This window comes from Misgurnus anguillicaudatus, chromosome 6 (genome assembly GCF_027580225.2).
Source record: "Misgurnus anguillicaudatus chromosome 6, ASM2758022v2, whole genome shotgun sequence".
Classification (NCBI taxonomy): Eukaryota; Metazoa; Chordata; class Actinopteri; order Cypriniformes; family Cobitidae; genus Misgurnus; species Misgurnus anguillicaudatus.
In genome coordinates, this window is record NC_073342.2 from 6,060,830 (window position 1) to 6,077,780 (window position 16,951).

General features: G+C 36.4%; 2 protein-coding genes across 2 annotated transcripts in view; one reads left to right on the top strand and one right to left on the bottom strand.

Moving 5' to 3' along the window:
• mafb (MAF bZIP transcription factor b) overlaps positions 1–15,349 on the top strand; it is a 96,831-nt gene extending 81,482 nt beyond the window's left edge. The window contains exon 3 of the mRNA XM_073868408.1: positions 7,456–15,349. The gene's annotated coding sequence lies outside the window, so the exon portion shown is untranslated. The remainder of the gene's footprint in view (positions 1–7,455) is intronic.
• wwox (WW domain containing oxidoreductase) overlaps positions 7,423–16,951 on the bottom strand; it is a 303,723-nt gene continuing 294,194 nt past the window's right edge. Inside the window, exon 9 of the mRNA XM_073868407.1 lies at positions 7,423–8,702. Within this exon, the coding sequence (XP_073724508.1) occupies positions 8,511–8,702 (192 nt within the window). The 3' untranslated portion in view covers positions 7,423–8,510. The remainder of the gene's footprint in view (positions 8,703–16,951) is intronic.

Genomic DNA, 16,951 nt, shown 5'->3' on the forward strand with positions numbered 1-16,951 from the left:
CTAAGTGTGGGCTACTCAACTGTGCTATTTTAAAGGGGTCATATTATGAGATTTTTTTAAGATGTAAAATAAATCTTGGTGTCCCCAGATTGCGTATGTGAAGTTTTAGCTCAAAATACCCCACAAATAATTTATTATAGCATATTAAAATTGACACTTTGTAGGCCTGAGCAACAGTGTGCGGTTTGGGTGTGTCCTTTAAAATGCAAATGAGTAGATGAAATTCAAACACTGATCACAATGATGGTAGTTTGTTGAATGATACTCAATTGTGCTGTCAATTTTCCTCTCTCGCTCTTTCTCTCTGCCCTAAATGTCAGTGCTGTGGTTGGATTAAGGGGCGGTATTAATGTAATAAGACTGGCTACCTACATCACAAAACAGGTGAAATCTAAAATGACCTATTTTTTTACATGCTTGCAGAAAATGGTTTACCAAAACTAAGTTACTGGGTTGATCTTTTTCACATTTTCTTGGTTGATACAAGCACTAGGGACACAATTATAGCACTTAAACATGGAAAAAGTCAAATTTGCACGCTATGACCCGTTTAAGACAATTTATTTCAATACACACAAAAACAGTATTCCTGTTACTTTTTTCAAGTGCACTAAGCCGGTACAACTGGTATATTCGTAGTTCATAACAATTACACTACTTCGTACTAAGCACAAAAATAACAATGTAGGGGAGAACCGGGGCAAAAGTAACGCGGGACGAAAGTAACAAACGATTTTCTCCGAGCCCTGATAACATTTGCATTCCAAACTACGACAGCATCTTAGGCACACAACCCCTGACAGAGCTGACAAATATTGCGTTATTTACTCACCGTTTTCCGCACGTAGATCCAGAAAGGTGTTTTCAACCATGATAAGTAAATTCCTAAAGCGGTTATTTTTTATTACAAGGCGTTGTGTTTCTGGTTTCATGTGTTAAAGTACTGATCAATCTACTAGTTATTTAGTGACCTAACACATCCTGAAGTTTCACTTCTCAGAGTTTTTCAAAATAAAAGTTAATCGGGTTTAAATGTGAGGAGATCCTGTCGGTTCGAAAGTAACACTTGTTACTTTTGTCCCGCTGCTAATACTGTTTTATATGTTGAAAATTGATATTATTCCAATTTGATTTAATTTCATTTACATAATACCGAGCCCCTAAGGTGACATTGGAGTAAAAAAGTCTAAAGTTTAGTTTCATGTGCAGAATTTTTTTAAGTTTAGTTTCGCGCGCGCACGGTAAACTATCGCGTGCGCACATGAAAGCAATATTTTCACGTGAGCACGCAAAACTAAGCTTTATTTAATTTTTGCTCCATGTCCCCTTAAGGGCTCCATAACATAGTGTTCAAACTGTTGAAAATTTTTTTTATACTAAACAATTTCAGTTTGTACTGTTGGTTGCTTTTTGAAACATTTGATAAAACTGAAATTTAAAATGAAAATGTAATTTCATTACAAAATGTAATTTCATGATAAATGACAAAATATGTTTGCAGTTACATATTAAAGAGGTCATAGTCATGTATATTTAATAAAAACAAGTGTAACACAAAAAATCTATCTTGTTTTGTTGTGTTACTTCCTCCCTGCAGGTGGGGTTGAAAGTAACAATTCACTACTTATGTTTAAAGTGAAATTATACTGAAGTCGTTTTACATTTTTTAGTGCTGGGCAAAGATTAATCGCGACCAATCGCATCCAAAACAAAAGTGATCCTTGGCACAATATATGAGTATGGGCTGTGTGTAATTATTATGTATAAATAAATACACACACATTCATGTATGTATTTAAGAAACATTTACATGTTTATATATATATTTATTTATATTTGTATATATTCTATATTAAATATAAACTTAAAAAAATGTATATAAAAGTAAAACAATTCTGAAATGAATATGTGAATGTGTGTGTGGTTAAATATACATAATAATTAGACACAGTACACGCACATATATTATGCCAAAAATCACTTTTATTTTGTATGCGATTAATCGCGATTAATCTTTGCCCAGCACTAACATTTTTACAAAATTCCACCCGGTATTGATAAACCACACTTGGGAACAAAGATATATCTCTGTCTATAACATTATCTTTTAAAATTAAGTTTTTCTGAAAAATGGTACTTCGCCTCCGCTCTACCCTACTAAAAATGTAAGTAGGCCTATGTATAAAAAATAAAGTATTTTTGTACATTCAAGTATACTTAACCTTGCCTAAAGGGAAAAATATTTAACATAATTTTACGTCATTTATTAATCATTCATAATACACAATATGACACTTACTGGCATTAATAAGTCAAAATGAATCATTACATTAAATCTTACATAATAACCACCTCATAACCAAACCATTGCCTAAATGTTATCTACATTCTGATAATGGAATATCCGTTTGTGAATTCAAATGAATACTGGATCTTTCGAGACTGATGGATGCAGACCCGCCGAACGTGATAGAGTTCTGGAGGCCAAGATGTTGTTTTTGGGTGTTTGTGAATCAATGCTCTCAGCAGTCTGAGAACAATATGACACAGCTGAGCATTGCTCCTCCTGCTGGGGAGGCAAGAAAGGTCAAAACAGGCAAACAGTAGCTTTTCAGACTTCCCTGAAGGATGAGAGGACAGAATTCGACAGAACCGACGGTTTCCCGGAAGCCCTTGGAGCAGCAGAAAGCTCAGATGGCATGTCACCTGTGGCACACTGTCAAGATTATTCAGTGAACGTTATTATTGCTGGCTTTTGTTTGTTCTCAGTGAATGTTTTCGTCCTGTTTGTAGGTCAAGTGGGTGTCAATGGTGGTCAAATGTTTAAGGGCCTATAAGTGGCTGTGGTGCAAGACTTTTCTTTTAAAACAAGCAGTTGTAACTACGATGGATATTTGTTGCACAAATGTTGGTAGAAGGCAGAAGTCTTTATTCAAAGAAAAATCACTTTTTATCCAATCATATATTAACCAAACTTAAAAACTTTTTCTGAAAGAAAGATCACAGAAATCTTCATTTTTGTCTGGCATGTGATGCATATGAAGAGTTTCGTTGCAAAACGAGATAACTCCGTTTTTTTAATTGTTCAGAAATCTCGTTTTTTGGTTGTGCATTCCGATTAATATCAATTCAACTGCAATTGATTTGTTTTAATTTAAACCTTCATAACTTAAAAAATACAGCTAAGTAGCACCATAAAACAGTAATAACATGATAACGTAATAATAAACATGTTTTGACAAAAATGTTAAAAACGGAGTTATCTCGTTTTGCAACAAAACTCTTCATATATACAATGTGTGCACACATCTATTCAATGCAATCATAATTTTAAAAAAATAATAATAAAAACACTAGAAATAAACTTGCAGAGGCGGACACTACTTTCTACATAAAAGTAAACTTATTTCAAGTATTTGTATTTTATCAGTGTTTTTATTTGGAAAACATACATTCCAAAGCATATTATCAAAATTTTTACTCCACTACATTTCATAATTTCAAGTTTTTTGTTTATATTTAATATTTAAGTACATTAAACATGTAGTTTTTTTACTTTTACTTAATAAAAAAGTACTTTCGTACTTGTACTCAAGAAAAGTAAAAGTACACAATTTTTATGTAATTAGGTACACTGAAAAAAATAATTCATTCAATTTACTCGTTTTTTTAAGGTAAGTGGTGGCAATACATTTATTTAAGTTACATTTAAAAAAAGAGTAAATTAAAATACAATAAAAAACTTTTGTTTAAATGTAGCTTAAATAAATTGACCAATTACCTTAAAAAATTGAGTAAATTGAATGGATCATTTGTTTTAGTGTATTAAATAATTTTTAATATGCAATATAAAAGGAATACACAGAATGTAGTGAAATGTTTTTAGTAAAGTAAAATAATTTTTTCCCAAGACAAACGTTCTGATAAAGCACAGATGGTGGAAAATAAAAAATCCACCTCTGTCTGAAAAGTCACTTTTTACAGTAAATACTGTAGTAGGAAAAATATGAAGATTTGTCTGAATATTTTCATTCAAACTTGCTTTCCCATACTCTGCTTTTCTTTTTAATACAGTAAACATGTGACATTTACTATATAGAAAATATATTATTTTTTTATATTTATATGATAATTCATTGAGACTGCCAATTATTATTTAAATATCGTGGTATAATTTTGTGTATTATTGTGGCATGAGCTGTGATCAATCACTCTTTATGTCATCCAGATGGCTCTTCCTGTCTCAGTGGGCAGTTTATAGACCGAATAAGCTGCAATGTGGGATTTGTAATATGTAGGCGAGCATACTTGAATATTCCTTCAGACAATACTGCACACATATTGTATGACGTTACATGTATCCAATCAGAACTGTATGCATGTGTTAAAATCAGATTTTTGTTCAAAGCCAGAGAGAGAGTTGCATGCTGAGTCTGTGCAACTGAAGCCTTTCCTATCTGTGTTCAGCCATTTGCAAACAATACAGCATGTGACACCTGGCTGGCCCAGAAACACTTCATCTGCGTTCCCACTTTATCTTTCCCGTTATCCGGGATCGGGACGGTCCCATCGGTTCCCACACACGCGCGCATGTGCGCGCGGACGGTTTAGTGCCACTTCAGGTTTACATGCTTCACATCATTAGCTATCCTCCCTCAATATCAGACAAACAACAACCAGCGCCTGCTCATCCTCCGGCTGACTCTCTTTCTCTGCCTCGATCAGGGTCCCATTCATTACGCTGTGACACTTTTACTGCCTCTACCTCTCCCAGACCTCACTGCCTCTCTGGAGAAAACAGATAGAACAAGAACGAGAGCGCGAACAGGGAAGAGATGGAGTGGAACCAGAAATAGAGCCGCGTCCCACCTCTAATCCCACACACGCTCGAAAAATACAGGAGGAGAAACTTGTTTGTGTACAGTATACGTGCACCATCGTGTGAAACAACCTTTTGTCCCATTCTGAGAACACCTTGTGTGTCTGCACTGTACCAATAATCGTGCGCAATTTCTGCATTGCATCATGGTATACAGTATTGTGTGTGTGTGTGGGAGAAAAACAAAGATAGGCCACCTGCTCTGAGAAGGCTACGCCATCTACAAACGCATTACACAATCGTGTTTGTGCAGTAGAGTTTGTTCTCTGCTTGTGTAACACTCACATATGCAATGATTTAAGGTACAACCAGAAATGTTTCGAGAGCGTTTGCATTTTGTTTGTGACAAAATTTGTTAAAGTGAAAGCGTGCCAGTGTTAGTGCTTTCTTAGCCCGCCGGTCCGAATTATTGATTCCAGTGGACGCACGAGCGTGGATGGGTGGGCCGTGCGCGTTTTATGATTGGTTTCTTGATGTGTCCATTACTCTGTCGGAGCGAGTAATGCGTGTGACAGGCGGTTTGTTTATGGAGTTGTTCCGGGTCATGGTCAAAGCCTCACTAAACACACAGCATAGGAAAGGTTCAGCTCGTGTCACTCCTGGGAAACTCGATCACCCCTGACAGATGACTTTCGCCTTTTTTCTGCTTTTAAAGTGATAGTTCACCCAAAAATTTTTATTTTGTAATGTTGTTACAAACCTGTATACATTTCTTTGTTCTGATGAAAGATATTTTGAGGAATGTTTGTAACCAAAATGTTCATGAGCTTCATTCACTTTTATAGTAGGATTAAAGAATACTATGGAAGTGAATGGGGCTCAGGAACAGTTTGGTTCATGTTTTTCAGAATAAAGTGTATACAGGTTTGTAACAACACTTTCATTTTTGGGTGTATAGCTTTAGTTTTAAGGATTCATACACTTGACACGCTATATAAAGTATCTGTATCTATTTTACATGTTGCTTTTTAATGACATTATGGAAATTGTTTTTCTTTAAAAGCTGAGATTAACTTTCCCACCTTTAAAAAATATTTTTTATGAAAAACATTACTTTTATGGTCTACAATATTAAAGGAATATTTCACCGAAAAATGCAAATTCTGTCAGCCTTTAACTTTAACACAAAGGAAGATTTAAAAAATAAATAAATAATCAAACAGATCTGGGGCACCATTCACTTCAATAGTATTATTTTTCCTACTGTGGAAGTCAATGGTGCCCCACACTGTAAAAAGTAAAAAATACTTAAATTGGTAACTCCTAAAAATACATGTTTCACTTACTGAGAAAATTTAGGTTGAAAAAAGTTTTTATAGTTTTTAAATATTTTAGGTGTTACCAATTGAAGTAACTCATTTTTTACCTTAACTCTTTCAGCATTTTTAAATTTTAAGTTGCCAGCCAGCGCCAGCGTTTTTCATGATTTTCACCAAAGTTTAATGCCTTCCAGAAAATGTTCTTCTTTAAATATATAAACATACAATATACCAAATGAAGGAACAGACCCTCTGCTTTCAAAAAAAAAAAAAAAAAATGTTTCATCCTACCTTCAGTAGTTCTTTTGTAATCAGCTTTTGAATATGAGTAGATTTCTGCAAAAACACCACATTTTGAGCAAAAAGCAGAGATAATTCCATTTTTGTGACTGACTTTTCATAGAGATCCCATTCAGAGCGATCTTTAAAACAGACACGGACATGCAACTGCTTGCCATATATAGGGCAATACTTCCAGGTTTAAAAAGTTCCGGAAGGGCGCCACCTGGTGGATAATAGCGGTATTGCGGAAAGACAGAAATACTCGTCATTGGCTGGGAAGCGTTTTCTCTTGATTGACGAGATATCTCTCAGGGGTGAATTTAAAAGCCATTTCTTATCCACTTAAAAAATCGACAAGTCTTATTTTGTGCCACCATACTTACTCATGTAACAGTCTTTAAATAGGGAAAACATGGAAGTGTTTGGTGGCTTCTAAATTTATCCTTGTTTGGATCCTAAGGAATGAATGGGGCTAGACTAAATGCTAACATATTCACGACACGCTGTACAAAGATTAAGTGCATGCATTGAAAAAAGATAGGTATGTATTAATTTGTCTAAGTTAAGGTAAGAACATAGTAAAATATTGAAAAACGGTGGTGTTTTCCTTTAAATTTTCACTTCAAGTTGAAAAAACTTAAATTTTAGGTGTTACCAATTGAAGTATTTTTTTAAGTTGATCCAACTTTTACTTTTTACTTTTATATTTGGCACATGCTTTTGTCCAAAGTGGCTTACAGTGAATTACAAAGTATTTTTATCAGTTTGTGTGTTTCCCGGATTCGAACTCATAACCTTTGCGATACTAATGCTCTATCACTGAGCTACACAGGAACAATGCCTAATTTTACAGCGCAGATCTGCTTGGTTACAAAAAAATGTCTTAATTTGTGTTTAGCATAACAAAATATTTATATAGGTTTAAAACGTTTTATTTTGAACTATCGCTTTATACAAGATGTTATCTTTATAACCTGAAACATAGGACACAGAAGTCATTGATTGAATTGAATGTCTTTTTATTTCTCTTTACAGACAGTGTTACACTGGAATGCTTCTGGCTTAGGGTGGCCCACGGCTCCAAGACTGCCACAAAGCACAACCTCTCCAAAATCAACCCCTGATCAAGACGACTGAAGATCGAAGAGAGAAATAGGAAACCCTTTATCAACACGAGTGCCATTCCTTAACCTTACCCACAATCCCCTACTACTGACTCCAACCTGATTTCCAGTCAGAGGTCACACCAACAACGAAAAAAACTAATTAGGAAATCCCTGCATGTTTCACGATGCAAAAACAGACGATACACGGAGCTTCGACCATATTGATATTTTCAGACAATAAGGATCCAAGCAGTTTCTCCTTTTTTTGCCACCGACGGCCCACCAGTTCTCAAACCAGATGCTGTTTTATTGTACTTTAGTCCAGCATTTTGTAAAAGTATGGTTTGGAGGCTCTGTCAGGAGTTAGAAAAGACAGCATCTTGTGTATATTGTGTACAGGATATCAACACTGGATTATTCTTAAAAAGAGTAAAGATGCCATGTTTGTAAATAGTTCACAAATTGTACATTTCCCGCATTATGTCTTTGTAGGTTACGCCCCTTGCAACATTTATTCGACATTTTTATCTGTACAGACATGAGAGTTGAAATTGATCTCCAAACAAATGTGTATTTGTACGCCGTAAACATCCACCCATAAAGGTGATCTTCATTTAAACATCAGTAAACATAGGGACCCCTTATAGACACCTCAAACTTTAATGCTTGTTAAGGAGACATTTATAGAGCGATCCAGACATAGTTAAACCCCCTAAACGCAGGATTGAGCGATTACACCACTGAGATGAGAGAAACGCAATTGAATTGAATCTCCGCATCTCTTTATCTGCTGTAGCCTATAAGCCCCAGCCGTGTGGTTCTAGTTTCTGATTCCCATCTTCGATTCCCAATGTCCTTGTACAGTGTAGAATTGCATCTTTTCCGCCCCTTCAAACAACGCTCGCATCCTCCTCTTCACAGCGGTGATGTTCACGTAGGTGACCCTTTAGGGGTCACGGGGGTCGTGAGGCTACAAAGGAGGGTTCAGAGCGCCAGAGGCAGCGTGGATCGCTCCTGGATAAGCCTCTCGCTGAGTTCCCACAGGCTGAGGGCGGCCGCCGGGTCCTGGGCCTGCAGAGAGGGCAGACAGCGGTAGCAGTTGTTGAAATACATCCCGCCGAGACCCTCCAGCTCCGGAGCCACAGCACAGTAGACTGTAGTGGCCGCACCTTGTTGCTGCGGAAACACAAAACGGACAAGATCAGAATACACACACACGCAGAGGAGATAATGGATTTTAAGAAGTGAAAGAATTGTGGGGGATGTCTTTGGGGTCGGGGTAATACCAAAGACCAAACCAATGTCAACAGAACCACCTGAGACTCGTTTTCCCCCAAAACTGATTTTGACGGGGGAAACCTGTTTTACTTTCAAAAGACACAGCCATGGGACAGACCGTGAGTTTGTTTGAATGGAGTTCCTTTGGACCCTTGGCTGTCAACAATTTGCATGCTGTCATATAGGTACCTGCCAAATACTGTATAGGAACCACCAACATGAGGTCGTTTTCGGTGGAAATGCTGGCAAAATGCTGTACTGTATCTTTTCATGGGTTCAGCAGAAAAATCAAGCGACAAATGGCAACAATAGCAATGACACGCACTTGATGTTTTCTGCGCAATAAGTAGGAAAAACAGGATATAATATCACAGAAACTGCAACTGAGAAGTATGAAATTGGCAGGTTTATTGTATATCTCTTGTATGTCTGCCAAGAAACACAGACAATGGCAAACACACACACATACACACACGCATCCGCAAAAACAGTATAGTTGTAGATACTGTACATAGCAGAAAGGACGGGCTTTAGGGAAGTCTTGTAAAGACATCTGTGGGGCAACCTGCCAAAACTGTCCATTCATCTCATGTCAAAGAAATTTCTGGATGCCACCGAGTCAATGGGGACTTACTGTCACTGCTGAAAAAGCCGTCTACGTATGCACACGCTCATTTACACACATAGTTTAAGATCAGTGTAGTATTATTATGTTCAGCGTCGCTCTAAAAATCCCTTACTTAAGAGTAGATCGTACTAAAACGTGAATGAGAACGTATGTATGAATAAGCCACTTTGTAAAATACGTATTATGTAAAATACCAATTATGAATGAAGTGTTTGAATGCACAACATCCACTGTATGCCCAAAGGTCTTTTCTTGCCCCTTGTTTACACAAAACAACCAAATTCACGTCTTGCAGATGTTCAAGCACTCTTCTGCATGACCGATCACCGGCTAATTGTCGGGGACGTTGGCTAGCCCCAGGCTTGTGGTCATGGGGAAAATGGAACGAAGATACCGGGTAAAAGAAAAACATGTCAGACAGAATTAGAGGCGACGTGCGGTTCGAATGTTTCCAGGCTCGTCTTTCATGTCGCCTCTCACAGAAGAAACCGTCGTGCGCTACTTCACACGCGACTCCTGCGGGAAGTTAACTTCTGTGAGATGCGCATGAAACGGGCGGCCGCTTTATCTTCAAAAAGTGCAGGGACGTCTCAGATCTGAAAAAAGCCCGGGCCAACGTTTAGGAGATCGCCTGGCAGGCGTTTACGCGGAGACGCGCCGATGGCCAACTCTTTAAACGTCTGCAAGTACGCACAGACGCGCAACGGTACAAAGACTTCAGCTCATTTAAGGCCAAATCAACAGCTGTAGCTCAAGCTGGCAAAAACTGTGACAGAACGCTTGTTAGAAACACACACACACGCACAAGCTCAAGGGAAGAAAGCCAAGGCGGTCGTCGGAAATTCAGTGAACAAACTTCTCCCATCCCCATTTAACTGTAGTTTGTGTGTTTTTCTGTATCTGTGTGTAAATGTGTGTCAGACGAACGTCTTTTGAAGTACACAGATGCTGCATGTTGCTTTGGTTAGCGCGGCAATAAACATGACATCAAAAGGATGGATCTTTCTGGAGTCTTACCTGCTTTTGCAGTGATAAGTTAATACATATTTGAAGCCGGGGACATGAAAGGACAGAAAATGTCACTCAACCCCTCTAGCAAACCCAACGCAGTCAGTCAATATGCAAAGATGCACTTTATGGATTCGCTGCTCTTGTAATTACATTTAATGTTGTCATGTGCACAAAAAGGTATTTACACGCTTTCAAACGAAGCGGTGTGAAATCATTTTTCTGGTTATTATTAATAAAGAGTTCAAATTGGGAAAATAAGATCAAGTGAATTGTCCAAAAAGCCTCTTAGCTTTCGATTAGCTTATTAATATTAACAAATTTGCTATGAAATTCAAAAATACAATAAAAGATTAGAAAATACTAAAGTGGTCTACGGTATTAATTTTTGAATAACTTAGTATTTCTTATATTCTTGAGTAGTTGGATAGTCACTGGCTGCGTTCGAAACCGCCTACTTTCATCCTATATAGTAGGTGAAAAGCAGAAGTAGTATGTCCAAATTCATAGTATTCCAAAAACAGTAGACGAAAAGTACCTAGATGACCTACTACTCTTCTGGAAAAATCCTAAAGTGTTAATTCGATGGACACTTTACTATCCCGGCAGAGGAGTTAACCAATGAAGAAGAAGGAGATGCAGTTTTATTAAAAAATGTCCAAAACTGTAACGCGTCTCTATTTAAATGTAAATACATATATTAAACAGCAGTCCCTTGTGTTTAAATTGCACTTGTTTATCATCATTCCAGTTAACGATTAACTTTTTGTTATGACGACGTATGTCACGTATCTACACGGCAGATGCAGTACGTCCAAATTCATTCATACTATCCATATTCATATTATATAGCAGTGGTTCTCAAACTGGGGTCCGGGGCCCCCAGGGGGGCCGCGAGACGGAGCCAGGGGGGCCCCAGTTGTATGACATTTTATAAAATACACTAATTTATCATAAATTTTGTGTAATTAAACCAAAAACATAAGCCTACTAACCAACATCACTACTTTGAACAATTTAATATGGTTTGTTTAATTAAAATTTTACATTTTAGAACTGTTTTTGTCATAAATTTTCTTTGGGGGGGGCCGCGAAGGAATGCACCGTATACAAGGGGGGCCGTACGCAGAAAAAGTTTGAGAACCACTGCTATATAGTACCGGTTAATGAGTAGATACGTCATCTAATTCACTACAGTACCTACTGACACAGTATACGATTTCGGACGCAGCCTCTGTACCTAGTTGTAACCTTTGCAACTTTTGACTATTTTTATGAATAGAGGTAGGAAACAGGGCACATGAAATTACCGGGGACATCACTAAGACGCTATTTAAAGAGTAACTAAACCCTAAACCAACTTGTTTTAGTTAATGATCTGTAAGAATGGAGCTTTATTAGTGCTGTTCACTGATTTGAGTAACAATTTTTTGACATTTGGGTGTAAAGTGTTACAATATATGGTGTAAAAACGTCTGAGTGCTGCCCTCTTCAGGTTGAACGGTGGCTACTGCAGTTGAATTTTCCTGTTGGATGTTGCGGTACCGCTTGATGTAAGCAGGTTCAAGCTCACCACGCCCTTGTTACGACCTCACCACACACTTGGTACGAGCTCAGTTCGTCCCCTCTACCTCCGTTGGGGTCTGCCCACTTTTCTTGCATCTTTCAAATAGTGCCAGTGGGTGGAGTCAGGGGTTTAGTTACTCTTTAACCACATACCAAAAAAGACCAAAAAATCAAGTTTAAATCAGGCCATATGTGATTTGCTGGTGTCCCATTCAGGAAAATCTGGTGTTGTAGTGGTTTAGCTGGTCCGTCAGCTGGTCTTCTAGCTCAAAGTGCCCAAATCCAACAAAGAGCCAGACAAGTAAAAACCAGATGGTGGTCCAAAACCAGCATTTGGTAATGACCATAATGTTCTTCTGTGATCTTCATATGCCCTTGATTTCACCTCACAATTATTACAATACACTTCCCACTTGTTCAAAGTTAATGTTAATACACTTCACAAACGCACACATGCTCCATTACAGCGAGGCGCTTGGCAGTGCTAATGCCCTTTGTAATGCGCCATGTGAAGACTAGCGTGACCGAGATTACTAGCGCTAATGAACGCGAAGTGTGATTTCAGTGCTGGCTAGCATTCCCTTAGCCAAACAACGGAACCAAACCTCAACCGTTTGGTTTAGACGGCCTTCCTGAAGTATCCGAGATGAGGCAAGGGCACATGGTTAAATCCCGGCAGTCCCATATTAACTGAATAGGGCTAGCAGAGAACTATCGGCTAGCTTAAGCAACTTTATTACTGTAATCGCTATCTGAATTACAGCTTAACTCGGATCCGCTCCCCGTACAGACTGTTAGATTGTTCAGCTGGGGTTTAGTACATGTGGTTTATTAGAACTTTGAACACGGAATACATTCCCATCAAGCTTTCTCAGATGCATCCTCACTAAATATAGATCCGTGATTGATCCATCGAGGCTCATGGCTGAAATACCATTTCCTTTCCCCTTTAGCAGTGGGACAATAATAGGGTTTCTATCCACGAGCCTCCTGCTTTGGTGTATTTAGCTGTGGGAGATAGTGAGATTGGATTGTCAGACTAAATAAGAGAACATGGATCTTATTGCCGTCGCGGTGAACCTCGTGGCACTCGACCCTGATGGCTCTTTTGGGCCGATAAGCTGTATGATAAAACACATTAACATGCTGGACCAGGTACCGCTCACATTTATCAAAGCCCTACCAAGACAAAAGAGAAAGAAAGAGAGCTACTTATCAGTTAAACCGTCGGCGGCACAGATTTTACATTTGACATCAACCCAACACAGTAGCAATATTAAAATGACCACAACGGGCATCGTACCCAACGTTTTTGGCAGACGACAAAATATACTGTGGTTGGCACTAATCAAGTGAATCTGTATTTATGTCGAATTTGTATTTTCTTTAACCTGTGTAGTTTAGTTGATGGTATTTAATATTGTTTCTGTCATTCTTCACTACTTTCCAGAAACCTATCAGACCCAGCTTACTAGTTGACGTCCACTAATTTAAACAAATAAGTTACCAGTTTAGACAAAGATGAACTGATGTCAGTCCCTCGCCGTTCATGTATTCAAATTTCTAAGCAATTCTTATTTAATCAATTCTGGAGCAATACTGACAACCAAAGTGATTCAAATGAAAACATTTACATAAGCTCAAATATTACGAAGAAAGCTGAAAATGGACACAAAACGCAATAAATCACTTTTCCCTGTAAAAAATATCTAAAGTCTTCCTGTATCAAAGGCAATTTTGAATAGAAAACCTCATGCAAAAGATCCAAATCAAATTGCGAGCAATAAATAGAATAGCATGAATCTCTTCCATGTCAATAATGGAGTTTCTGTCCAAACAAGCGGTGATTTTCATCGGTCATATCGGTTTACGCGATGGCTCGCTGGCTAGCCACGCCCACAGTGTAACCTCATTGGTCTTAAATTCATCGACACACAACTGTATATTAAGCATCAAACATGTTCATTGCATCTGGATGTAGTACAAGTGTCGAAATGTTACCAGGAGCTAAATGACGTGCCACAAAATCTAATGTATCTAATGTACAAATTGTGATTTACTCCAATTTTACCATCAGTATTTACCATACTGTGCCGGCTGAGCATTCATAGTTGGCAGACGTAGTTTTATGATGTGAACTAGTACCCCAGTTTTCCTGTAATATCACGTGCTGGTGTCGCTCTACAGTGTGAATGGGCGTGATACTGTTTTTTTGCTGTAGTTTCTCCAGCGCACTTACTTCCTGTGTGCTCACATTATAATCGGCAGACAGAATAACTTAACAAAGCAGGTTATGACCTTATCGGTTAAGAGTAATATCCATTTGTCTCTAGAAAGGTTGTGTTCAAATTTGTGTCATCCCTGCATGCGATGGGTTAACAAACTGCTGTAAATTCTCCTGTCATTGGTCTCAGGTCGTCTTGAGACATCTGTCCACCTCTGCAGTTGGTTCTTCTGTGTTGTACATACATCTGTAAATATCTAACAGCTATGCATGCCGACACACTAGCAGTTGGTTTCAGGTACTTTTATAATCAAAATCACATATGGCATGTGCTAAAAACGAAACAAAAAAAGAAAATGAAGCATAATAAAATGATTGGTCAAATAATCATAAACAGATGTAGAAAATTGTGATTATTATTATTATGACTTTTTTACCTTGTTATTTTATTTTCAGCTGTTATACGCAGTTGTGTCTTTGGCTGTCATTCCCACTGTTTTCCCACTTTTCTTGTTATCCTTTGGATATTTTTTGTAAAAGGGTTGAGGCAAACATAATATCACACGCCACAATAGTGATATCAGGGTGGGGGGATCAATTATAATAGTTTGAATATCCAATCATGGCCCAAACTGCAATTTTATAAAGAACAGACATGATAAACAAGGTTTTGTGTGTTGATATGGAACTGTAATATTGTTATTATTATTATTATTATTAATATAATAAAGTATTTGCTTCCTGGTTGTAACAGCAAGCCAAATGAAAAAAGCAAATATGTTTAATTTTATCCTTTGTTTTTAATATATGCACTCTACTACACGTTTCTTGCTATTTAAACTATATGGTATTTCAATTTTAGCATATGGCCATGCACAGGTTGACATTGAAACCCGACAATATCGTGATCAGTTTTGCCTCAGCCCTATGCAACGATGCGGACAATTATTACAAACCCAGAGACGACGCTATGAAGTTTAAGGATCCAGTGGAGGAAAGGGGACTGTTTTTTTAGGAATGTTTATTTCCAATACATGGTGACCATGATAGTTGGAGGTATCTGATTTTTAATCTGTGCTAAAGATATTTTAAATTTAATAAATAATCATTGTAACAAGATGTTCACTGGTTTGGTTATTTTAGACATCAAATTATGATTGATTTATCCTGATATGATTTTTTTCTTAATGGTGATTCAATGTAAAAGTCTTCAGTGTGTATATTTATGAATGTATTTTAACCTTTACCCACAATTCACAAATCCAAACTTGACAAAAGACGTACAAAAAAAAAAAAAACATTTCAAAAAGGTCAGGATGTGATTTCGTATGAATAGTGTAATAGGAGTCTATTAAATAATAAAATAAGGAGTTTCACATCCAGAATAAGAGATTGTAAAGGATGATAAATGTGCATAGGACTGCCGATTTATATATATATATATATATATATATATATATATATATATATATATATATATATATATATATATATATATAAAATAATATATTATAACATATTATAATTAATTAGAATAATCTATCTATCTATCTATCTATCTATCTATCTATCTATCTATCTATCTATCTATCTATCTATCTATCTATCTATCTATCTATCTATCTATCTATCTATCTATCTATCTATCTATCTATCTATCTATCTATCTACTACAGGTCAAAAGTTTGGACACACTTGAATAAAATGTTAAAAATGATCTTAAAAATCATTTAAGCTGAAGGTTTATGGTTAAATGCTTAAAATTACTTTTGTAGACAAAATATACCTGTGCCAAACAGATTAATTTTTGTTATTAGAAAACTAAATTTTTATTTTAAAATATTATTTTTGAAATAGATGACTTACACTGAATATTGAAGAAAAAGCAGCCAATAAGAGCCCACATTAAATATGAACTCGTATATTCTTTAAAATTCATCCTAAATTGAACATTTAAGAAGCTTCTTGAAAAAATTACACAAATATGGTTCAGCAATTTCTAGGCAAAGGGTGACTGCACTTCAAATAATAAAATATAACAGACTTCTGGTTTATTTTGGATGCTTTTAGTCACCAACATAATTTCCAAAGTTGCATTTGTGTTATGCCATAGTTTGGATAAGTTTGTTATTTTTATGTTATATGGAAAAATGTATAAATAAAGAACGAGTGAGTGTGTTCAAACTTTTGGCCTGTACTGTATATATATATATATATATATATATATATATATATATATATATATATATATATATATATATATATATATATATATATATATATATATATATATATTTCTATATATATATATATATTTCTATATATTTATCTAGTTATTTAAATATGAACATGATTGCAAGACTGTATAAACTTACATGATAACATTATTTACATAGATCATAAGTATTTTAGCCCAAGGTAAAATACATTCATTTGTATAAAAAATGTTAGTCACTCAAAAACACATGTTTCTCAATTTATGGCAATTCTTAATACGATCACAAAGTATTTTCTAGATTGAAAAAAATAAATAAAAACGTCTGACAGACCTTTACAGATTTTGTTAGTTTAGTTGCGCGACCAAAACGTTGTGTGAGAAAACCAATCCTAGCAACATTTACGTAGCTTTTTTCTTTACTTCATTCCTCTTTATCTGTTTTTCTCTCTTTCCTCCTCTTTTTTGTTTACCTTAGCATTCAGCGGTGGTGCTCTCAGCGAGCT